Here is a 23,322-nt window from a genome sequence, read left to right on the forward strand (position 1 = left end):
TGTCTTGGAATTGATTTCTTCTCACATCGCCTTTATCAATCCCGCTCTTTACAGAAGACCCCCAACGGGACAGTTTCCCCCCACCCCGCCCTGGCTCCGGCAGCCGAAATCTCAGCCGTCTTATCGTGGCCCACCCACAGAACGGAAGAAAAGGGGAAGAAAAAAGGTTATGATGTTTAGCAAGGCCACGGGCACCCTGTGTCTTCGGTGCAGTTACGGCGAAGCCCGGGCAGCGGATGAGCTCAGTGTACTATGGGGGTGGGGGGAAATGCAATGGAAGAAGTTTTGCGCCTCCTTTTGCAAGAAACTGAAATCTGTTCGAGGTTCTGCTTTGCTTTGCTTTGCTCTTTGTTTTTCCAAATTGCTCCTGGAGCAAGGAGAAGGAAAGACTAGTAAAGTCAAGCGGTCTCTTTGCTGGTACGTTGCCTCTGTGAAGGTTAACAGATACTGCCCCAAGGGTGTTAGCAGCTTCCCTTCTTGTCTTTGCACATGGAAACATGGAAATTACACACAGCGAGCCGCCGGACCAGCATAACCTTGACACTAAAACCCCAGTTCAGCCCAGCGCTTTGGCGTAACGGTAGGCACGTGGCTAAGCCCCTCGCACCCGACCTCGAGTAAGCTGGCGAACCGAGGGCTTGTTGGTTTGGTTTTTTTCTCATTACAGCAGTTTACGTTGCCTGTAACAACTTCAAGCAGTCATGGCAGGAGGAGGAGGAGGAGGAGGCAAATTGTCACCTTGCTACATGTGCGGGCTGTCTCTGCCCATCCCTGATCCGAGCCGTTGTACCATGCCGAAGCTTTGCACAGCAAGCTATTAACATAGCCCTAAGGTAAAAAAAATCACCATAAGAAAGTTTCTGATTGTCCTGCCTGGTTGTCGTTTGGTACAACTGGGAAGAAAACGGTGATACTGTAAGTGTCCGCAGACGTCTCGCCGACACGGCCGGAGCGCAATTCCTACAAACCCGAACCGTGCGTCCCGACGTCCGCACGCGCGTGAACATCATGCCTTCGACATGCAGCTGACGGGGCCGGGGGTGGGGTCGGAGGAGTTGGGGGGGGGATAGACACTCCGAATTACACGCATTCGAAAGTCAAGCACAAAACCTGTGATCTGACCCAGTGTAAGATTGTCCTATTCGGGAGGTTTGGTACAAAAATACTTGCTCTTGGGTTTGGTGGGTTTTTTTCTTTTTTTTTTTTGTCGTCTGCTTTCCTATGGTCCTGTTTGAAAAGACTTTTCAAACACTACAGCAATGCCTGTCAAACCATGCTTTCAGAAGTAACACACTCTTTTCTTACAAATATACAGTGTAAAAGAGGAAAATATTATTACTAGGTATGCTTTTCGTTTTTCTTCTAGGAGAGCAGATGTGTGATAGAGGCTGTGGGAAAGTCTTGGAGGAATCCAAACTTGTGTGAGGTTCGTTTTTTTGGGTTTTTTTTCAAGCCTGTAACAACAGAGAGAGGTGTTAAAAAATAAAAGAATAATAATAATTAAAAAAAAAAAGCAAGCAGCCGCGATCTTGGGCTGAGGCAAAGCAGAAAAGGGGCCGTGTGTGGTTAATGTCTCCTCCTTCACGGGGGAAGCTCCCGTGCCGCAGCTTGGGGGAGAGGAAGGCTTGTTTTGGAAACCGGGCGAGGAAAGGAGCAGCCCGTGCTCCAAGGACGGTCGTTTAACCGGGAAAGGGCAAGGTGGGAAATGCCTGCAGGAAGAGCCAGGGCTGTCGGCACCCCGGGGTCGGTCGGCCAGGCGTAGGAGAAGGACCCCACTGGTCCCAGTTTGCTCCTCCAGATGGCCGTAGCCTCTGGGGTTTTAACCGAGGAGGCACCAGCTGGGAAGCTGAGAGTTAAGTTTTGAGTTGAATTTCGCACTTAAGAGGAATTCAGTCTCTGTTGATCCAAGGCAGGAAACGAGGACGGCAGCGAGATGAGATTATGGGGGGGGGGGTAATTCAAAGCCGAGAGGCATTCCTCGGCTGGCGAAACTCTCGCCCCAGATAACGACGACGGTAAACGCGGGAACGGCGGAGCCGTGGTTGGGTGCGGGAGGCACCGCGCCGCAGCGGCAAGCAGCCGTGCCACCCTGCAGCGACCAACCACCCCGGGGACGCTGCCCATTTTATTTCCTCGGGGACCGTCGCCTTGGCTTCCTCGCCCCTCTACCCCTCTCCCCAAAGCAGCCGCCTCCCCCTCGCGCAGCCCGGGGCCGCGCCGCAGCCTTACCAGCACACTGTGGTTTTGCGGAGAGCATGCCAACCCAGTAGCCGCCTTGGAAGACTCCATTAATACCCACAAGACTGACTGTAGGCCACCATCACACACCTGAGACCTGCCAGAGGACACAGCAGAGGGTTAGGGACGCTGGCAGGGGCTGAGGTCGCTGTGCTGCGGGGAGAGGTGGTTTTGCCGGTGGCCGGGGTCGGCGCTTCCTAAGGGGCCGTTTTGCAGCTCAGCCCTGCCCTCATGGGCTCCACCTGGCAAATACGGAGAGGATGCAGGCGGGAGAGCCAAGGCGGCAGCGAAACCCTTCGCTGGGCTGTGCCGTAGCCCTTCCCGGCTGGAGGAGCCTGGCAGGGAGCCGGGAGGTCCCTGACCCTCCATCCTCGCCACTCATTGCGGCTACCAGGGTTGCTGCAGGCAGGTGGACCTCTTCCAAGGAATTCACTCATCTCCCCTTCCCAAATACGGCTCTGCTTACATTTTAGCTGGGAACATTGGCACGTTCCATATTTTGGAAGAACCGCTGGTTCCCAAAGCCTCGCCGCTCCCTATTTTTATCTGCTGGGCCTAAAATAGCTGGTAAATGCTTTGCGGATCCACGTCTGGGGTCGGCTGCAGCCACGGCTGGTCCTCCCGCCCTGCCCGGGCGAGGGAGCCTCGTGGCCCTGGCGCAGGGCTGCGGGGGCCAGGCGGACGGGCAGAGCGACGGCGACGGGCAGCCGATGCCGGAGCCTCCTTGGATCCGCCGGGATTTCTCCGCAGGTGGGTGCGAATGTGGCACAGGAGGCTTCCCAGCAGGCATCAGCAGCTGGGATGTTCGGGGCAGGTGGGGATCACGGGGCGAGCGACGCTCAGCCTCGACCCAGCATCTTTCCCCTCTTCTATTTGAACCGCCGGTGTTTATTTCTCCACAAAAGACCGAGTTATTTGCAGAGCGTATCTCGCAAGGCTTTTTCCATCCCGAGATGTCCCAGGTGTAATCAAAGCCCTGGCGGGCGGGCAGCGGGGGGCTTGGTAATGCCGCGCTTCTCGTTGGGAGAGATTTCGTTAAGGTTTCATGAGATGTTTGCGTCGCCCTGGGAGGCGGAGGTTGCCTTCAGCCGGGCGGCCTTGACGCCGCCATCGTTTGCCAGACCGTGCCGTTGCTACGCCCTCCGGGCACGGACCTGCCTTTCCGTCCTGCCCCGCAATATTCGGGAAAGCGTTGGGGTGGACGGTGGCAGAGGTGTCCCCTTCCTGGGGGAAAGGAGGGCACCCGGACCTGCGGTGCCTGCTGGAAAGTGGCCTCAGCAGTGCGGGTGTAGGGTCTGGCCACCCTTGAGCCACCGGAGAGCCCCAGGAGCTCAGGCTAAGGGTGGAGGTGGCCACCGGGCCGGCACGGGAGGAGGGGAGCAGGGAGGCGGCACTCACCCGGCATTCAGCAGAACTGACGGGACTTCCAGCCCTGAGAACCAGCCTCGGAGGGAGGGAGCCAGCGCATCTGCAAAGACAAAAGAGGGGCAGAGGGTGAGGGGGTGGTGGCCGCCAACTCTGGCAAGAGCCGGGCTGGGAACGAGCCATCCATCCCCGCTCCGGTTCGGGCAGTAACGCTCGTCCCCTGGCATCGCTCCTTGCCTCAGGACCCAGCCGGGCCGGCAGCACCGCGCCGTCACCCAGCAGGAGGTGGGTTTTGCCCTCTTGACCCCTGCAAAACCCACGTGAGACGGAGCTGGGGGGATGTCAGACGCCAAAACCCGGATAACGCCACCTCGTCCCCGCCGTCCCGAGGTTCCTCGTCCCGTCGCTCTCTGGACCCGGCCTGGGGGGGGCCACCCTGCCCGAGCAGCTCAGGTTTGGGTGGTGGCGCCCCTCTCCAACGCCGGCAGCCGCACGGCGGGGGACGGGGACAGGCTGCGGCCACCAGGGGTGACGGGGAAGGTGCCACCACCGTCCTCCCCGCCATGCTGGCTCTGTAACCACGGTGGGTAATATTTCTTCTAACGGCATCTCGTATCAGGTCTCAGCCTGGGTTTTCCCGGAGCTCCCTCCTTACGCCTCTGTTCCCTTCGCCGGCCGTTTCGCCGGCATCCCGAGCCGCGCAGGTGCTGCCTGTTGGCCGTTATTTGACAAGGCGAGTACGTAGCTGCAATAATATTTACCCCCGCTCTTCCTATAAACAGCAGGGCCCCAAAAGCCGGAGTTTCATCCAAAGGCTGCGGCTGGTTCCTACGCCCAGCGCTTTTCCTCGTCCTCCTGCTCAGATCAGCCCCCGGCTGCCTCCGGCTCCCGGCAATGGTGGCTCCGGATAACCTGGCTCAATCCCGGCGGGCCAGGACCAAAAGCCGTTCGGATGCGGCTTATCCGGTAAATCTTGTTTCCATGCGCTCGTTTCCTCCCGCTCACCGCCAAGCCGGAGCCGGCGGCGAGGAGCGAAAGCTGGGATGGGATGATAGCCGGGATGGGATGATGTCGGGGATGAGATGATGTCCGGCGCGGCCGACTGTTCACTCCCCACGGTGGGGGTCTCTTCCCAGCATCCCTGCGATGCCGCTCCGGGCAACATCCCAAAAGCTGGCACTGCAAAGAAATCCTCCGCCGCTTCCATTTCCACTTCTTCTTTTCCCGGTTTCTCTCCCGGGGCGGGCGGTTAATTTTTAACGGCTAATTTTTAACGGCGGCGTGCTGCTGTCGGGGGCCACCGGCGGCGGCGGCAGCTGTCAGAAAAGCGCCTTGTGACAAGCCGGCGTCTCGTCAATAAAAGATGGGTTCCTCCATTTGCGCTTCGCTTGCCCTCTCCTCCCCGCCAGAGCCGCTTTCCTTCGCGCCCCGCACCCGGCAAGCTGCATCCCAGCCGTGCTCGGGGTCGGGGGGCTCGGGATATGTGCCCTCCCCACCCCCCGCCCAAACCCCTTCCCATTTTGCGGGGTCGTTTGGTTCCGATGGGGACGGTCCAGCCCCCGGTGTCCCCCATCTGCCCCCAGGGCGGGCCGGAGCGAAGGCAGGAAGGCAGAGAGAGGTGTTTGGGGAGAGGCAGCTGGGTTTGGGTGCCATCCCTAAATATCGGGGCGGGAGAGGGGGGAAAGTGCCTGTTAGCCGGGCGGAGGTTAGCGGAGGGGAAAAGACGGGGGGAGAGGGAGGGGGGGGGCGGTCCGGGGCGGGTGGGAGGGTGAGCGCAGCGATGGCGGAAGGGGTCGGAATTACCTGGGCGTGCAGCGAAGCGGGGTAGGTGAAAGCAGGAGGAGGTAGAGCAGGTGCTAACTCCGCTGGGTACAGAGGGTACGGCCCCCACACTTCAGGGCTACTGGGGTAAAGTGCAGGCACTGTGAGCTCGTCTGCAAGAAAACAAGAAGGAAAATTAACGGCGACCCGACGAGGAGCCGCCGCCGCCGCCGTCGGCAGCGCCGCTCCTTCCGATTCCAGGCGCAGAAACGGGCAAGAGGTGGACGAGGTTCTCCGCCGAGGCGCCCCCAAACCCCACCCCACCCCACCCCCCGCAGCCGCAGCTCGGCGGGACTCCTCGTCCCCGTCCCTGCGTCCTCTCCGGCTGCTTTTGGGGACCACTGGCCACCGGCCGGCACGTGCCGCCGCGCTCGCAGCAAGCGGGCGCTGCCGCTTCCAAAGAGACCTGGCGTTCTCCGTCACCGCCGCCCTCCCCCCTCCCAGGCCCTGACCCCGCCACATCCCTGCTCCCTCCAGCATCCCACTGCATCCACTTGGGATCCCTGCGTGACATCAAATTGCCCGAAGAAGGCGTTTTCTCCAGGGAAATGAGCGGGGGGGTGGAGGTGGGGGGGGGGGGCCAAACCTGCCGGCGCTGCGGCGGCGGAAGGTCCTGGGAGGGGTGGGGGGACACACACCGCGCAGGGGTCCCTCTCGGGTATACTTACAGGGCTCGCGGGCGATGAACTGAGGTACGGCGGTGGGGAGAGGCGCGCTGGGGTTGGGGGTGCCCACCAGCTTGCTCTTGGCCATCTTGGTGTTGGCCTTGGCGAACTCCAGCCGCAGCGTCTGGGGGATCTCGGGGTCGAAGCGGATGCCCTGCGGGAGAGGCGAAGGAGGCAGGGCGGGTGGGCGAGCGCCGCCGCGCGTGCCAGCCCCGCAGCAAAAAATAACTCCCAATTAGTTATTTTTTTCTTTAATTTTTTTTTTTTTTTTTTTAATTTATTTAAACCTCCCCGGGCAACTTCCAGCCTTGAAATGAGCTAATTTGCCGGGGCCCCCGAGCGCGGCGGCTCGCATTCCTCCGGCATCTTTAGCATCGGCACCATATTTGGCAGTCGGGCATTCCCGCGCGGCCCAGCTCTTATCCAGAGGGATTAGAGGAGCCGAAAAAAAAAAAGAAATAAAAATGTTTTACATTGAAAATGAAGACGGGGGGGGAAAACAAAACAAAAAAAAAAAAAACAAAAAAAAAACCAACCCGAAACTCGGGGAGGAGCTGGAGAACCAGCAACACGCGGTTCTCCCCGTGATTGTTTTCAGGGGCTGCTAAAGGAGAGTGAAATTTGCTTTTTCTTTCGCAGTTTTAGCTGGGGTTTTTCCCGCTGGGGAAACGGGAGAGGCTGGGGGAGGCGTCTCTCGCCGGCTCTGATCCGTAGGGTTCGAGCCCTCCCGGATGGCCCTGGGAAAGGGGAGAAAGGGGAGAGGGACGCAGCCCCAGCCTCGGGGAGGGAGGATGGAGATGGGGATGGGATGGGGATGGGGATGGGCTGGAGGGATGCGCATCCCCGGGAGGGAGGAATTTGCAGAGTATCCGGGGAAACATGGCGGGGTGAGGGCGGGGGGGAGGATAAACATCCCGCAAACATGGAGGGGCCGAACACACTCACGTTCAGGGCGTTTTTGGCCGCCTCCGCCTCGGAGCGGCTGTCGAAGCTGACGAAGCCCACGGGCTGCGGAGGAAGGAGAGGAGGCACCATCAACCCAGGCTGGCGGGGAGAAAAATGGGGACAACCCCCCCCCCACCACCACCATCGGCCTTGGGGACCCGGGGAGGGGGTGTGGGGGGTGTGACGGGCGGGGGGGGGTGTGTGGGAGCGTGGTGTGGGGACGCTGGCCCCGTTTTGCAGCGGCTCCTACCTGCTTGGAGGTGAGTTTGATGAGAGACCCTTCGTAGCCCTGCGAGAAAAGAAGAAATAAATGAAAAAAAAAAAAAAAAAGGGCGTTTGGTGGAGATATTCCCCCCACCCACCACCACCACCATTCCCCTCGGAGGGGGAAAACCGGCCGCATCCATCACCCCGCAGCCCTACAGCCAGGGAGGGATTTTGGGGCGGGGGGAGGTCGGCAAAGCTCAGCGCCGGGGTGCGGAAGGGTTTTTGTAGGGATGCCGGCTGCCCCGTGATGTTATCCTCCGTGTTCGAAAAGGGACGGTGTCCGAGCTGGAGGTCCGGCAGGGCGACGGGACCGGAGGGGTTGGCAGCCAACGCTCTGCCAACCAATGAGCGGGGGGGGACACAACTCAACGTGCAATTAAAACCCCGGCGTAATCAAAGCGCCCGAGGCCGTTTTCTTATGGTTTATCAGCAGGGGAAAGGAGCAGAAACTTGTTGCTGTGAATAAAATGACCGCGTTAGATTTTTTTGGGGGGGGGGGCGGGGGGAAACCAGCAGGTTCCTCCATCCCACCGAGGTTGGTGGGGCCATTGGGATGGGGCCACATCTCCAGCCCCACTCTTTCCCCACCAAATCCGGTACCTTAAAGGGCCTGAAGAGCAGGTAAAGTTCCCGGGGCTTGATGTCCAGAGGCAACCCGCTGACAAAGAGCGTCCTCACCTGGAAAAGAAGACAGGAGGTTCCTGAGGACCCTCCCTCATCCCTGGCCACCTCCCTCAGGGGGGGTGGCACGCCGGAGGGATGCTGCCAGCCCCAGCGGAACTGCTTTCGGGAAGCCAAAAACCTTTAAGCCCGACGTGAGGAACGCGGCATTTCGCGGCGTTTCGGGGAAGGCAAGCTGCGAAGACGCCATGGGAAGAAGGTACCCGAGACCCGTCCTCACCGCACCGAGCGCTCTCCGGGTCAAAAAGGCCGCCAGCATCCCAGGGCCTTCCGACCCCGCTCTGGCAAACGGCATCTCTCCTGGCATCCCCAGCGGAGCCCTTGCTCCGCAGACAATGCCTACTGTCTCTGGTTAATTGCAGCAGCTCATTAAGAACCGGGAGAATCAAATCCCCCCGACTCTTCCTCCTGGAGGAATGGCCCAGGTTTGGAAGGGGCTGGTTCTAAGCAGACTTATGAAAAAAAATCACCTTTTCAGGGGTTTTTACTCTTTTTTGGGTGGATCTAATGTTTGCCGTGGTGCAGCATCCTCAAAGCCGGGGGGGGGATGCGGGGCTCCTTGGGGACAGGCAAGTCCCGCCTGGGCAAGATGGGGATGGTTTTGCTTTACAACCAGCTCATCCCCAAAAATCTCATCCAAACCCTTTGGTGACCAATGGCTGGGGGGAGCCTGGGGCTGCTGATGGCCCCAACTGGCCCCACCTGGACACCACCACCCCCCCTGCCCCCCGCCATCCACTCGCCTACCCTTCCCATGGCCCCGGGGCTGTATTTAAGCCCAGACCCTGCTGGATCTCAGCCATTCCATGGCCCCGTGGCTGCCATCACCCACTGGCTCCGCTCTTGCTTGGCCACCCCGGGGATGGAACCCATCGTGGTGGGGTCCCTGCCGTCCCCCTGGGCTCCGGCCTTGCTCGGGAGCCAGCCCCGCTCCTGCTGCTCCCGTAGCATCGTACCGGGAGGTAATCTGGAGGATTTGAGGGCTGTAACTTATTTTTTTTCAGGCACCCAAATGCCCCGTGAGAGGTGGGCTGGAGGGGCTAGACCGAGGTCACCCATCCCGGGTGCCAAACTGCTAGATTTGGGCTGGAGAAGGGGGGCGGGGAAAAACTTGATTATTAATTTTTTTATTTTTATTTTATTTTTTGGCCAGGCACCCTCTCCGCCCCTACTTTCCCTGGGACAGAGACATGAGAAAACAGCCAGAAACGGCCAGCCCGGGCCTATTCTCCTGCTGACATCTCTTCTTTCTCTTGCAGATAAGCTATCACCTACCCCATCTCCCAGCCTGGGAGCAGCAAACATTCCTGCTTTGGGTAACAAAACCTCTGGCTGACCTATGTCTATTAAATAACAAAAGGTACTGGGGGCTGTTTGCATGTAGCCCTTGTGTCAACAGCCCCCCACCACCACCCCCCACCCGGTGATACCCATCGCTGATGCTGGTACCCATCTCGCTGATGCTGGTACCCATCCCATCGCTGGGTGCACAGGGGGGGAGGGAGGGGGGTCCCTCCCAGAAAACAAGCCAGCCGTGAAAGTACGGCCATCCCACCCCCTTGCAAGGAATGGAAAAGGCAGGAAAGGATGCTCACGGCCATTCCCAGAGGGATGCTGAGAGCTCCAGGCCGGATGGGATCAGCGCGGGGATGTCCTCGCCCCTTCCCGAGCCAGGGCTGCAGGTAGGCGCAGCCCGGTAGCATGTCCCCTCTACCGGGACAGTCCCCCCCAAGGCACCCTTGGGAGTCCCCCCAGCTTTCTGCCTGTCGTCTGAGACCGGAGGGTGACGGAGCATCCCAAGGTGTTCAATGCCGCACCTGGAGACACTGCTGGAATTTCTCCCAGCAGGGGCTGGGAAAGGATTCATCCGGAGGACCTCCCCTCGTGCCCGTGAAATTCAACGTAAAGAAGGCAAATTTACCCTTTCCTAGGGAAAAAAAATATTCCCTTTCAGACAAGTCCGCCCGAGCGCGGCCGCTATCCGGGAGCCATCCACCCTCCCAGATGGGTTTGCGTCCCGAGGAGGCCGAGCATCCCTGCGTGGTCCCCCCTGTCTCCATCGTCCCTCCAGCCTCCCGAGCTGCATGAAACACCAGAGGCGGCGGAGACGGCTCCTGGAGCGGGGGGGAAAAAACCTGCCGCCAATTTGCCGCCTCCCTGAAATCCAAACCCCTAGGAGCCCGGCTCGCCAGATCGCTCAGGCCCCCCCCCGGGGCCGCATGGCAGAGAGATGGGAGAGATAAAAGACCCTGAATAAAAAAAACCCTCCGAAATTCGGCCTCCTGGCGAAGGAAGGGCTTCTCTTCGGTAATGACTTGTTTTCTTTCAAAGTTCAACCGCGGGCCGGCCAAGTTTTAAACTGTAAAATCATACAGCGGCGAGCGGGAGAAGGGCTCCGACGGATTCCCCCCCAACACACCCCCGGCTGGTTTCCAGCCCCAAAAGGATGGTTGGGGGTCAGGGAGGCGGGGGGGGCGGGGGGGGTTTAGGGTTAGGGTCAGGAGGAGATACGAGGTGATGGGTGCTCCCCATCTGCACCCCGCAAAAGGGTGCTGGGGGCGGGGGGGGGGCTGGCGTACCCAGCCAAAGGGACATTTGTGTAGGTCCTACGTAAACAGCATCCTTTCGTAAGCAGCATCCTTTCGCTGGGCTGGGTAACAAGCAGGTGGGAGGGTTTTGGGGGGGTGGGGTGGGACTGGCAGGGAAAGGGAGCGTCCTCGGGGATAATTCCCAGCAGGCTGGACGGATATCCTTCTGCCAAGGGAAAGATTCGAGGCGGAAATATTACTCCTGCCCTTAAATGGAAGAGGAGCTTCATCCCGCGGGGGAGCCGCTCCAGGCTTTCCCGCGCCGAGCCATCCCAGGGGCTCAGCCTCCCGTCCTCTGCCGGCGACGCTCCCAGGGCAAAATCCTGTCCCTGAGGCAGGAGGTTAAAAAAAAAAAAAAAAAAAAAAAAAAAAAGCCTTTTTAGAGCTCTTCCATAGGGAAAAACTACCCCTTCCGGGAGGTGGATCGGGTGAGACACAGGCTCCCAAAGTGTCTTGTGGGATGGGGCCGGGCCTGCGTCTCCTGAGCAAGGATTAGCGAAGGGCGCTGGAACACGGCGGTGGGATTCCCGCAGCCCGGACACCCCCTTTTTAGGGCAGCCCGAGCCGTTTCGCTTCAATTCTGCCGCGCAGGCATTTTTCCAGAGTTTCTTCTCGCGTTTCTCCATCTCTCCTTCTTGTAACAATTCGGGGGTGAAAACAAAGGTTTCTTCCAGGTCAGGAGTGCCCACGTTTTCTCCGGGAAGGTGCTGGCCGTGGGTGCAGGACCTCGCGGGTGACCGCCACCTTGATTTCCTTCAGCGGGGATGACAGCTATGGGACCGCAGGGAGGAACACGCCAAAATCCCCTTTCCACAGTCCCTCCTGTCGCTGCCGCCCCGCAGCTCCCGCATTTGCCAGGGCCACTGGATCCCACCTCCGCCACCTCACTCCTGGATTGTCCCCTCCTGGCTTTTGTTGTCCCTGCAGAAAGCCTTCTCCTTGCTTCTGCTGCTCTCCTCTCCCTAGGAAGCCACCTCCATCCCACTTCTGGCCTGCGCCTGCTCCTCTGCGTCCCGCCATCACCTTCTGATGTCCCCGAAATACCACATCCCATCCGGGACCAGTTTAAGGGACGCTGGAGAGGGGTTTGCTGGGATGGTCAGGGCTGGGGACGCGCAAGGAGAGGCGGGGACCTGGCCCAGGAGGTGGCTGGGGTCTCCAGACCACAGCCCCAGCATGGAGAGGTCCATGTCGGAGCGCCGGCAGCCTTCCTCCTCCTCTTCCTCACATGAAGCCACAAGCCAGGTTTGTCTCCCCAAGGTAAGCAGGCACCAGGGAGGTGTTTGCCCACCTCGGACCCCCATCGGATGGCGGTGTCCGGAGGGATGCTGGATGCCCCGAGGGATGCCGGGCCCCCCCCCCCCAACCCAGCCCCGGTCACACTCCCCTGCTCCTGCATGAACCACCCCCGGTAAAACGTTAACAGGCCGGGGCCGGCGGGGAGAGGCGGAAGGCGTCCGGGTGATTCATTCACGAGGCATTTAATCGCCTCCTTCAACCCCCAGCTCCCCGTCCCTCCGTCCTGTCCGACCCTCCGCCACCTTTCAGCGAGGTGGGGGACGGGACTCTCGTTTTAATTCTCTACCAGCCCGATTAACCGCTCGGCTGCCCGCCGCCGGGGAGGCACCCCAGCCCGGGGCGGGGAGCGGGAGGGCGATGGCCAACGGGGCTGCCATCGAGCCGTGAAACGGGGCAAACGGAGCTTCTCCCCCCCACCCCGCCTAGGGGGCCCAGCAAAGCGGGGTGCATTCCAGCCCCGCGGGGATTAGTCCTTCCGTAAATACTCTCCCTGCTAATGGAGCGTCCTCCTCCTCGGCTGGGTTCAGATTCCCGGGCTGCGCGTCCGCACGCCATCAAGCCACAAAACTCCCTGACATATAAACAAGGCTGAGGCCGGGGTGGGGTTGGCGGGGGGGGGGATGCCGGCTCCTCCGCCCCTGGGATGCGGGAGGGAGGACGGGGCTCAGGCAGCCGGAGCCGTGTCTCCGTCCCAAAGGTCCGGCAGAGGACGGGAGGAGAGGAGCGGCCCCTCCGGGAAGAGCGAGTCCGGAGCTGGCGGGGCTGGAACGAGGAAGCGGCGGAGGAAAAAGCAGCGAGAAGCCAAGGGAGCAGATGGGGGATTGCAACAGAGCAAACCCACGTCCCGCCCGCGGCTTGCTCCCAAACCCTCCGGACCCCACGCTCCAAGGAGGAAAGGAAGCGGGATCACGGGGGGAAGCGACGCAGGGGCCACGGGGAAAAGCTTATCCACTCGCTGGGCACCTTCCCCCTGCCCCAGAAACCACCCCAGGGGTCCCCTCCCTGCACCCCAGTCCCCCGGGATGAGGGATCTGGCATGGGATGGGGACGAAGGCCACGAGCCGGGCTCTCTGGAGCTGCTCCGCTACCAAATAAGGCCTCCGTCGGAGCCTTTTACATGCCGTTCTCGCTCGGCCGGAGTGACGTGACCTCCTTTCCAAATTCTGGTCCCCCCCGCAAGGCTCCTCCATGGGGAAACCCACCCCCCACCCCCCCTGTCCCACAGCTCCCCTGCGCCAGGGGGTCCCTCTCAGGGGGTCGGCCAGAGGGATGGGGAGGCCGGGAGCAGGCAGCGGGACTCCCGCCAGCCCAGGGAGGAGGCAGGGGCCAAAGCGGGGGGCTTGTCCCACCTCGCAGTGCCCTGATCGACCTCCCCGGGACGTGTGCTGCTTCTCCATCTTTTTTTGGGGGGGCGGGGGGGGTACGACAAGGCTGGAAGGCAAGCCCCGGGGAGGGGAGAGGTTTGCAGGGCGCAGTAGCTGGGCAACCCCCTTCCCCGGCGCTTAAACAAATACTCGACGGCACCGGCTCTTCCAGCCAGGGCTGGGAAAAACTCGTGCCGGGGTGGGGGGGGGGAGAAAAAAATACCTGCCTGGCACCGGAGGAGCCCGGCTTGCAAACACGAGTGGCCATCGCCCTCCTTAACACGTCCCCGGCATGACGGGAGCACCCTGGCACCTCGCAGCCCGCCCCTCCGGGGACTCCTCACGTCCAGCATCCCCCCTGGACGGGGCTGCAGGGCAAGGTCAGGGGGTCCCCAAGGGCCAGGAGCCAGGGTGAGGGCTACCCGTGGCCAGCGCGGCACGTGCCACACCATGGGGAAAGGCCACAGGCCTCCGTGAAGCTCCGAGCCGCACCGTGACATCACCGACAAGGAGCCGGCAGCATCGTCTGCCCCGCACCCGGCGAGGCCGCCGGCGGAAGAACTCCCCACGAGCGGAGCGCTTTGGGAAACTTTGGGAAGTTTCAGGCCGGAATCGCCTCTGGAATAAAAAGAACCGAGGTAGGCGACAGCAGGCGAGCGGCTCCGCGCCGCATCCCGGCGTTCTCTATCAACCGCAGACCCCGCGGAGAAGCCGGAGGGGACGTGCCGGAGCAGCCCGGCGGGTGAAAGGCGAGGAAGAGATCCTATCCGCCTGCCCTCACCTTCCCAAAGTCCAAATTCCCATCTCAAGGTCACGGGCAAACCCAGGAACTTGGGCGGTTGCGAGGGAGAAAAACCCCGTGGCGGGGCGAGGATGGGGGGGGAGGGGGCGGGGGGAAGGGGTCCGTCTCCCGTGGGGAGGGGAGCGGTTCCTCCATTTTTGGGGGGAGACCCGCGGGAAGAAGGAGGCGAAGCCCACCGGGAGCCGCGGTACCCAGCGGCACCCCGCAAACCGCCCCGGCAGCGCCGAGCACCGGCCCCGGCGGGGGTGGGGGGGGGGGGGGGGGGGGAGCGACTGCTTTGCCCCCCCCCCCCCGCCCTGGTTGGGGGCGAGTCTGGCGGGGGGCTGCATGTCTCCAGTGGGGCTCCCCTGAGCCCCGGGGAGGCGGCGGTGTGTTTGCGGGGAGATGCGGTGGGATGTCCCGGGAGGCGGCGGGCGGTGGGGGGGGGATGCGCTGCCCGCCGGTCGTTCCCCCTACACACGCAGCCCCCCGTGGTGGGGGGGACCCCCCCCCCCGCGCCCCCCCAACTCGATGGCGGACACCCCCCCCCCACCACCACCACCACCACCCCGGTGAGGCATCGCGGGTGGGGGATCGCGGGTGGGGAAGGGGATGCCGGACCACCACCCCCCCCTCCGCCATCACTCCCCTTCCGCGGCGGGGTGTCCCCCCGCCCCTTGGTGTCCCCCCCCCCGCCCCCCAGCTACCTCCTCCTCGGGCAGGCCGGTGTCGGCGGGGCCGCCCTCCCGGTCGGCGGCGGGGAGGCTGCTCATGGTGCGTCCGGCCCGGCTCCTCGTCCCGCCGGCGGCAGCCGCGTCCGGGGCGGGCGGCGCTGGAGGCTGGAGGGCGGCGGGGGGACGGGGCGGGGCGGCGGGGGCCGGGGGAGGGACGGGGCGGAGGAGGCGGGAGGGAGACGGGGGGCGCGGGGGTGATGGAGGGGTGCGGGGTTGGGAGGGGAAGGGCTGGGGAGGTGGGACGCGGGGACACGGGCGCGGGAGGTGGGGCGCACGATGTAGGGGGTGGGGACGCGGGACAGAAGGCTGGGGACAAGGGACGCAGCCTGGGACACGGGGCTGGGGACACGGGACACAGGGACATGGCACACAGGGTCATGGAAGTGGCGTATAGGAGATGGGGTGCACGATGCAGGGCTGGGGACGCGGGACAGAAGGCTGGGGACAAGGGACGCAGTCTGGGACACGGCGCTGGGGACGTGGGACACAGGGCCATGGGGACATGAGGCACAGGGACATGGACATGGGAGATGGGGCGCATGATGTAGGTCTGGGGACGTGGGACAGAAGGTTGGGGAGATGGGACACAGTCCGGGACACGGGGCTGGGACACAGGACAGAAGGCTGGGATCAAGGGACAGAGGGCTGGGGACATGGGACACAGGGAGATGGGACACAGTCCGGGACACAGGGCTGGGACACAGGAAGGCTGGGAACAAGGCTGGGAACAAGGGACACGGGGCTGGGGACATGGGACACGGGACACGGGGCCATGGACACGGGAGATGGGAGATGGGGTGCACAATGCAGGGCTGGGAACACGGGACAGAAGGCTGGGGAGATGGGACACAGTCTGGGACACGGGGCTGGGGACACGGGACACGGGTCTGGGGACACGGGACACGGGGCTGGGGACGTGGGACAGTCTGGGACAAACAGTTGGGACATAGGACATGGGGACATGGGACACAGAGCCATGGACATGGGATATAGGAGATGGGATGCACAATGTAGAGCTGGGGACACGGGACAGAAGGCTGGGGACAAGGGACACAGTCCTTGACACAGGTTTGGGGACACAGGACGCAGGGCTGGGGACATGGGGCACTGGACACAGGATTGGGGATACAGGACACAAGGCTGGGGACATGGGAGATGGGAGATGGGATGCACAATGCAGGGCTGGGGATACGGGACAGAAGGTTGGGGACATGGGACAGTCTGGGACACGGGGTTGGGGACACAGGACACGGGTCTGGGGACGTGGGATGCAGGGCACACAATGCAGGGCTGGGGACACAGGACACATTCTTCCCAATGTGGAGATGGGACACAAGGCCAGGCACGCGGGACGTAGTCCCAGGGACATGGGACACAAGGCTGGGGAGATGGACACAGTCCTGGGGACATGGGACACAAGGCTGGGGACACGAGGTGCAGCCCCAGGGTGACGGGACATGGCAGTGGGCCAGAGGAGGGGACAGCTGCTGGTGACACAGGGCAAGGGGGGGGGGACACGCAGGAGCAGGGCTGGCTGCGGTGGGAGGGAGGTGACGTTAGAGCAGGGGTCCCCGCCGTGGTGTGCCACAGCCCTGCAGGACTGGTGGCCGGCGAGGGGTTCGTCGCCCCAACCAGCCCCACCTGGGCTCCCAGCCACCCACGCCCCCTCCCCGCCTGGCATTTAAGGCTCCCACCCCTCTCCCTGGTTCAAACAGGCTTTGGGTGAGCCGGGGGCACCTCGCCCTGGGGTTTTTGGGTTGACCCCCGGCCCTGCCATGTCCCCACGGACGTGGCTGTGGTCCCAGGGGGGCCGCGCTAGGCTCCGGAGCGGTGCGATGGAGACCCTCGGGGTGAAAAGCTTCTGGGACCAGCAGCCGGCCGCGTCCAGAGCGGATGCCACCCGCACACAATCGGCGGGGACCGGAGGTGACGCTGAGGACATCCTGCTGATGGCACGGGGCTGACTTGGGGGGGGGGGGGGGCATTTAAGGTCATGGCTCGGGCTCGCCTTTCTGTGACTCAGTGGCCAAACCAGATCTGCAGGTGGCTGCCTGTGTGTCCTGCCACCGGAGCAGAACCGCTCCCGCTGGGAGGGAGGCGGAAAGCCGTGCCAGATGGATTTTTGGGGAGCGGGAAGCGCCTGGCTACGAGGGACGGTGGCCCCCCAGAGGGAATCTAAAATGTGGGGACCGCTCTAGTTACCCAAATCTGCCGGAGCCTCTTGCTTTTGGGGTAAATTCCCAGCAAAAGACTGCCTTATCTTGTGGCGGTGGTGGGGGGGGAAAGTTGGAGAGATGCATTTCATCTCCCATTGTTTTCCCCCACTTCCGTGGGCATCTCCACACCCTGCTTCGGCTGGGGTGGGCTGGGGAGGTGGCGGTGGCCGGGACAAACGTTCCCAGCCCTTATTTGGACTCGGCTTTGGGGAAGAGCCGCAGATTCCCAGCAGCGCCAGACCCCGGCTTGGAATCACGAAGCCAAAAAACAAAACAAAACAAAAAACAAAACAAAACAAAAAAAAAACAACAAAAAAAAAACCGGTGGGTTTTTATTTTCCGTCTCCCTGCGGCTGGACCCGGGGAGAAAATCCGACGGGCTCCGTCCGGTGGGGCGCTTTTGTGCCTTGGCCTGCCCCACCTGAAACCCCGGGTCCCAGATCAAACCCCCACCCCGGGGTCCTGCAGTACATGGGGGTTCCTCTGCTGATGCTCTCGCCGCTCTTCTTTTTCCTATGGGAATTTCCGCTCCACCGTTAATCCCGCGCCGGGAAGAAACATGGGGCTGCATTGTACAAGAAGGGGAAGTTGTGAACAACATCCCTGGGGAATCTTGTGGCTTGGGTTGGGTTGGGGGGGACGGGACGTTGGGTCATGGACATGCCTGAAGCTCACCAGAAGAACGGCTGATGGTGTGGGGCCAGGACACCCCTCCCTCCCCCGGGAACCCGGCTCTCCCCCGGCGTGGACCCGTCTCCCTCTGCCGGCAGCGCGGGGAGGTGTCCCCAGGGCTGTCCCCGGGGCGGGGAGGGGGGGGACGGCGACGGTGACACCCGCCCCGAGGTGTCAGGGCTTGTACGACCGCCCCTGCGGCGTTACCGGACCTGCAAAGGACTTGATGTCCCCCGTCCCCAGCAGCCTTGGCAGAAAAAGCAGGTGACATTTTATTCCCCAAAACAAAGCACGTACAATAGGGTTGGCGCGCAAGACACGGCGGATGAAAAGCTGGTCCGAGACACTCGGTGGAGTATAAATAAAGGACACAAATCAGCAAGATTATTATTCTTCTTAAAGACGGAATGAGGGACGCAGGGAACGGCCGCTTCCCGAGACCGTGCAGTGCTTCACAGGAGCAGACGAAAGCCCCGGCGGCAGAAGATGCTCAGCTCTTGACAGGAGTGGATGTGGCCTTCACCGTCTTCTTCAGGTGATGGTAGTTGGGCAAGATCTTCATCAGGAAGTCCAGCTGCAGCGTCTGGGGCTGGGGAGAGGGGCAGGGGAGGTGACCCAGTGGCCCCGCCACCACGGCGAGGACGGTCTGCGGCGGACGGGAGGGTGACAGCGTGTCAGCCGTGTGTCACACCCACCTGCGGCCGCTCGGTCTGGACGCGGCGGAGGCAGTCAGCCCCGTAGATGACGGTGTTTTCAGGGATCACCTCGTAGGTGTTGATGTTGCAGCAGGCCCCAATGATGCAGCCGCTCGTCAGGATCACGTTCCTGCCGACAAATGCTGGCAGAAAGAGAGGGAGGAATGCCCTGTCAAACCCTGCACTGCCAAACACCACCATCACAAGCTCCTCAGCACCATCACAAGCTCCTCAGGACCACCAACCACCACCATCACAGCCAGCCCAGCCCAGCTGCCACCACGGCAGCGACCCACGTGGGTTCTGTGTGGGGAAAAACGACAGCTTTGAGACAAGCTGTGGTTTGGCCACAGCTCCAGCACGACCCCACCACGTCATCCTCCGCTTCTCCCAGCGTCCACAAGAGCGCCACTGCCCAAGGGCCAAGATGATAAGCCCAGATTTACCTTTGGATTCGATGACGTTGTTATCTCCCACCTTCATCGCTTGGGAGTCTACAGGTCCGTGCTAAAGAAAACTGTAAAACCTTTTGCTTTTATTTCGAAAGGTGAACCCCGACGCCATTTTCAAACCAACACCTTGCACCTTAAATAGCCCCGGGCTGGTCGAACCCCGACGCAACCCACACGTGCTTCCCCTTGTAGCCGTCCCAACGCGCGGTGGGTCAGACTGTCCGTCTCGCCGCGCGGCAAGGATACAACACCCAACCTCAAACACGTTGTTGGTGCCAATGACCATCGGTTTGGGCTCCACCTCTTCAGTTTCTGGTGTGATATTTTCCGGATACCTGCAAGGCGGAAGAATGTATTTCAAGTTTTGAGGTACACAAAGGTACCATCCTCTTTAGCAGCTCAATTTCTGTGGGAGGCCGAAGCCACATATATCCCGTTGGATCCAGCTGGGCTGTCTCCTGTCGGCTGGAGAAGGATTCACTTCTTGCCTAGCCATCGTGCCACACATACGCACAAAAGTTTGGCTTGTTTTCTTTTAAATTCTACCTCGTCAGGGTTTTTAAGCGAACACCCTGCTCCCTAAAGAGCTGTAAGCACACGCTCACCTCTGACAAGACTGATCATAGAATCGCAGAACGGTTTGGGCTGGAAAGGACCGTTAAAAGCCATCTAGTTCCACCCCCTGCCCTGGGCAGGGACACCTCCCACCAGCCCGGGTTGCTCCAAGCCCCGTCCAACCTGGCCTTGAACCCCTCCAGGGATGGGGTAGCCACAGCTTCTCTGGGCAACCTGGGCCAGTGTCCCACCACCCTCACAGGAAAGGACTTCTTCCTAATTATCTCATCTAAATCCACCCTCTTTCAGTGTAAAACTGTTCCCCCTCATCCCATGGCTCCCCTCCCTGCTCCAGAGTCCCTCCCCAGCTTTCCTGGAGCCCCTTGAGGGACTGGAAGGGGCTCTAAGGTCTCCCCGGAGCCTTCTCTTCTCCAGGCCGAACCCCCCCAGCTCTCTCAGCCTGTCCTCACAGCAGAGGGGCTCCAGCCCTCACACCATCTCCGCGGCCTCCTCTGGCCCCGTGTCCGTGTCCTTCTGCTGTCGGTGGCCCCGGAGCTGGAGGCAGCACCGCAAAGGCGGGGGGGGTCTCCCCGGAGCAGAGCAGAGGGGCAGAACGCCCCCCCCCCCCCCGCACCCTGCTGGTGATGGAGCCCAGGAGGTGGTGGGATTTCTGGGACGTGAGAGCACATTGCCAGGTCATAGCCAGCTTCTCCTCCATCGAGCCCTTCTCGGCCAGGGCTGCTCTCCGTCCCTGTAGGGAGAACCGGGGGGGGGGGGGGGGTTGTCCCGACCCTACCCTCGGCCTTGGCGAACCTCCCGAGACGCGTCAACCTCCCGAACCTTCGCAGGTGTGTCACCGTCCCCGAAACGAGACGCGGGGCTGGGGGCCGGCCTCGCGCCCACCGCCCGGCTTCTTACACCCACCCATTGATGATGAGGGCCTGCTCCTCGATCAGGTTGCCCTCCCCGATGACGATGGGTCCCGCTTCGGCGATGATCCTGGCCTTGGGGTGGATGACAGTCCTGGGTCCTGTCGTGGGGGGGGGGACGACAGCCCGGTGTCACCCCGCGGCCAGTCGTCCCCCCCTCCACCCCCCCCCCCACCATGGGGAAAGGGGTCTTACCGATGGTCACGTCCCCGCGGATCTCGCTCTCCACGCACACCACGGCCCCCGGGGCGATCTTCACGCTGAGGGAAGGGACGGAGGAGGCGGGGGGGGGGGGGGGAGCCATGATGGAGAAGGCGGGGGGGATCCGTGAGGGGAGATGCGGGGAGGGGGAGGCGGGTCCCGGTGTGTGTGTGGAAGGGTGATGGGGGAGTGGGGGAAGGGGGTGTGGGGGGGGTGGTTCACAGGGGGACTTACCTCTTCTGCACCTTCTCCGCCATGACAGCGCTGCGCCGAGCGCAACTGCGCCTGCGCGGGGCGGGGCCGCCATCTTCCTCCCCCCCCCCCCCCCCCGCCCCAGGTCCGCCGTCACCGCTCCCCGCAGCTCCGGTCCCCGGACGGCGTCCGTCCGTCCGTCCGCCCGCCCCAGGTGAGCAGCGGGATCGGGGTGCGCGGGGTCGCTCCAGCCCGGAGTCCGAGAGGCGGCCTCGGGGGTGGTTCGGGGCTCAGGAGGGGGCCCCGGGCTGGTGAGATGGAGCCCGAGCTCGGGGGCCGCGGGGGGAAGAGTCACCCCCGGGGTTTGGGGTGCGGGGACGGCGCCGGAGGCGGGGGGGTCACAGCGCCAGGCCGGGCTCAGCCGGGTCTCGGGGACAGGAGCCGAGCGGTGCGGTGAGACCCGGGCACGTAAAACCCACCGAGTCGGGGTTTTCGGGGCTTAAAAAAGGGAGACCAAAGTCCCGCGGTTTTGGGACCTGAAAACTCGCTCAGTGGCTCGAGTTCCCCTGATTTTCCCCCCCCGGGTGTCCCCGAGCCTCCGCCGCCGCTTCTCCCCGGGCAGAACCGCCCCCGACCCCGCTCCCCGCCGCCGCATGCCCGGGCTGTCGTCACGGCCCGCGGCCAACGGGGGCGGCGGTGGCGAGCGATGGCGTCTGACCGGTGGCCACGGGCCGGGGCGGAGCGGGCAGCGCGGAGCGGGCGGGCGGCGGGACCCGGGGCGGCCCCAGTGGGCGGGGCGATGCCCATAAGAGGAGCGGGCGGGGAGAAGGGGCGGAGCCCGGACATCGCGGGGCCGCCCTGAGTGGGCGGGGCTCCTCCCTCCCAGTGGGCGGAGCGATGCCCATAAAAGGAGTGGGCGGGGCTAGGCCGGGGCCCGGACACCCCACGCCGGGCAATGGCGCCCGTCGGGACAGAGCCGCCGCCGCCGCCGCCCCCCGGCCCGGTCCCGCTCCAGCTTCCCCCCCGCGGCGCTCGGGAACCGGGGCTGGGGCTCGGAGCCGGCAGCGAGTCCCGCCTTCCCGCCCGGGACAGCGACTGCGGCGGCTCCGGCACGGCCCGAGTCCGGCCGGGGGAACCGGGACCGGCTCGGCGGGGCGGGGCTGGGCTCCCGAGCGGCGCGGCCCGGGGCCCGGCGGGACGGAGCTCCCTTCTCCCGGCAGCGGGACGGGAACGCGCCGGCTGCGGGGCCAGGGGGGTTGCGTCCGCCGGGGCTTTTCCAGCGGGGGGGCCCGGCCGGGCAGAGGAACGGTCCGACCGGGGAGGGGATGGGAACGGGGGCTGCCGGGGCGGGGACGGGCCGGGCAACCGGCCCCTGGGGGCTGAGAGCTGCTTGGGCTGTGTCGCTTCCTTGTGTGGGTCCTTGGACCCATGTTATTGTTGTTATTAGTATTTTATTGTTATTGTGCGTGTTGTTATTGCATTGTCATAGTGTGTGTCCTTGTACCGATGCCATTGTTTTATTACTTTATTATTATTGTTATGATGATGTTCTCTGCCGTTACTGTGCTATTAAACTGCCTTTAACTCAACCCACGAGTTTTTTCTCCTTTTTCTCCCTCTTCTCCCCGCCCTCCTGTCCTAGATGGGGCCGGGGGGAGGGGGGCGAGCGAGCGGCCCCCGCTTTCGGGGCTTGAGACCAGGGTCACTGCCGTGGTTTGGGCCACGGGGACAAAGGAGAGATGCTCTCCTGAGGAGAGGGGTGAAGAGATGGGTGATTTCAGAGTTCAGCTCCTTGGAAGGGGCTTAGCAAAAAAGTGAAATTACTAAACAGAAAATCGGTGCTGTTTTACCTCAAAGCGGGACAGTCGCTAAGGCAGGTTTGGGGCTCAGAAAGGGAAACTTGGTGCTGAGTCGGGGGGGCTCAAAACTGGGCTCGTTTGGCCGGTTTAGGGCTCAGAACTTAAAACCAGAGACTAAGTCCTGCGTGTGTTTAGGGCTCATGGGCCGGGCTCAGAGCTCGGAAATACGGACCAAGTCCTGCGTTTTGGGGTGGGGGGCTTGAAAGCGGGGTCCTTGGGCCAGTGTTAGAGCTGAGAAACAGGGACTGAGTCCTGCCTGAAACTGGCATCGTTTGGCCAGTGTAGGGCTCACAGAGACTAAGTGCTGTGTTTTGCAGCTCAGAGCCAGAAACTAAGTGCTGTGTTTTTTGGGGGGGCTGGAGTGTCAGGCTCAGAACTGAGAGACAGAGACTAAGTGCTGCATTTTGGGGGGCTTGAAACTGGGCTCATTTGGTCAGTCTTTGGGCTCACAAAAAGAGACCAAGTGCTGCGTTTTGGTGGCAGGGGTGAAAGCCAGGCTCATTGGGCCAGGTGGAGAGACAGAGACTAAGTGCTGCGTTTTGGGGGCTGGAAACCAGGGCCACCAAGCCAGATTTTGGGTTCACAGAGGGAGACTAAGTGCTGCGCTTGGGGAGCGTGGAACAGAGGTTAAATGCTGTGTGTTTGGGCTCAGAGACAGAGACTAAGTGCTGTGTTCTGGGCACTCAAAACCAGGGTCACTTGCCCTGTGTCACAGCTGTGAAGGAGTGGCTAGGTGCTGTGTTTGGGGGCTTGAAACAGGGCTCATTTGGTCTGTTTTTGGGCTCACAAAAAGAGACTAAACG

General features: G+C 62.5%; 2 protein-coding genes across 5 annotated transcripts; both read right to left on the bottom strand.

The window, feature by feature from the left end:
• Positions 1 to 1,206: 1,206 nt before the first annotated feature.
• RBPMS (RNA binding protein, mRNA processing factor) lies at positions 1,207 to 14,851 on the bottom strand. Of its 3 annotated transcripts, XR_012587183.1 has the most exons (9): positions 14,722 to 14,851; positions 7,902 to 7,979; positions 7,285 to 7,323; positions 7,035 to 7,097; positions 6,093 to 6,243; positions 5,407 to 5,537; positions 3,637 to 3,706; positions 2,230 to 2,335; positions 1,207 to 1,454 (listed from the first exon to the last, which is right to left on the bottom strand). XR_012587183.1 is itself a non-coding variant. In XM_074588606.1 (8 exons), exons 1-8 carry the CDS (start codon positions 14,785 to 14,787, stop codon positions 1,449 to 1,451), a joined length of 579 nt encoding a protein of 192 aa, XP_074444707.1. In that variant the 5' UTR covers positions 14,788 to 14,851; the 3' UTR covers positions 1,207 to 1,448. The 3 variants fall into 3 exon arrangements, 2 of the variants coding, with proteins under 2 accessions (XP_074444707.1, XP_074444705.1); XM_074588606.1 differs by lacking the exon at positions 5,407 to 5,537; XM_074588604.1 differs by lacking the exon at positions 1,207 to 1,454 and having other exon boundaries at positions 2,229 to 2,335.
• Positions 14,852 to 17,890: 3,039 nt separating this feature from the next.
• On the bottom strand, positions 17,891 to 21,398 carry DCTN6 (dynactin subunit 6). 2 transcript variants are annotated; one of them, XM_074588810.1, is made up of 7 exons: positions 20,703 to 21,398; positions 20,463 to 20,527; positions 20,263 to 20,368; positions 19,030 to 19,118; positions 18,778 to 18,825; positions 18,332 to 18,474; positions 17,891 to 18,225 (listed from the first exon to the last, which is right to left on the bottom strand). In XM_074588810.1, the coding sequence occupies exons 1-7, from the start codon at positions 20,723 to 20,725 to the stop codon at positions 18,127 to 18,129; spliced, it is 573 nt and encodes a 190-aa protein (XP_074444911.1). In that variant the 5' UTR covers positions 20,726 to 21,398; the 3' UTR covers positions 17,891 to 18,126. The 2 variants fall into 2 exon arrangements, with proteins under 2 accessions (XP_074444911.1, XP_074444910.1); XM_074588809.1 differs by lacking the exon at positions 20,703 to 21,398 and having other exon boundaries at positions 20,463 to 20,675.
• Positions 21,399 to 23,322: the final 1,924 nt, after the last annotated feature.

This window comes from Larus michahellis, chromosome 5, assembly GCF_964199755.1.
Source record: "Larus michahellis chromosome 5, bLarMic1.1, whole genome shotgun sequence".
Classification (NCBI taxonomy): Eukaryota; Metazoa; Chordata; class Aves; order Charadriiformes; family Laridae; genus Larus; species Larus michahellis.

Coding starts and splice junctions, on each gene's coding strand:
- RBPMS (XM_074588604.1), bottom strand. CDS start 14,787: ATGAGCAGCCTCCCCGCCGCCGACCGGGAGGGCGGCCCCGCCGACACC. Junction 7,324..7,901: donor TGCTCTTCAGGCCCTTTAAG/GTACCGGATTTG, acceptor CTTTTCTCGCAG/GGCTACGAAGGGTCTCTCAT. Junction 7,098..7,284: donor TCAAACTCACCTCCAAGCAG/GTAGGAGCCGCT, acceptor CTTCCTCCGCAG/CCCGTGGGCTTCGTCAGCTT.
- DCTN6 (XM_074588809.1), bottom strand. CDS start 20,571: ATGGCTCCCCCCCCCCCCCCCGCCTCCTCCGTCCCTTCCCTCAGCGTG. Junction 18,475..18,777: donor CAACGTCATCGAATCCAAAG/GTAAATCTGGGC, acceptor TCTTTCTGCCAG/CATTTGTCGGCAGGAACGTG. Junction 18,226..18,331: donor TCCAGACCGAGCGGCCGCAG/GTGGGTGTGACA, acceptor CCCTCTCCCCAG/CCCCAGACGCTGCAGCTGGA.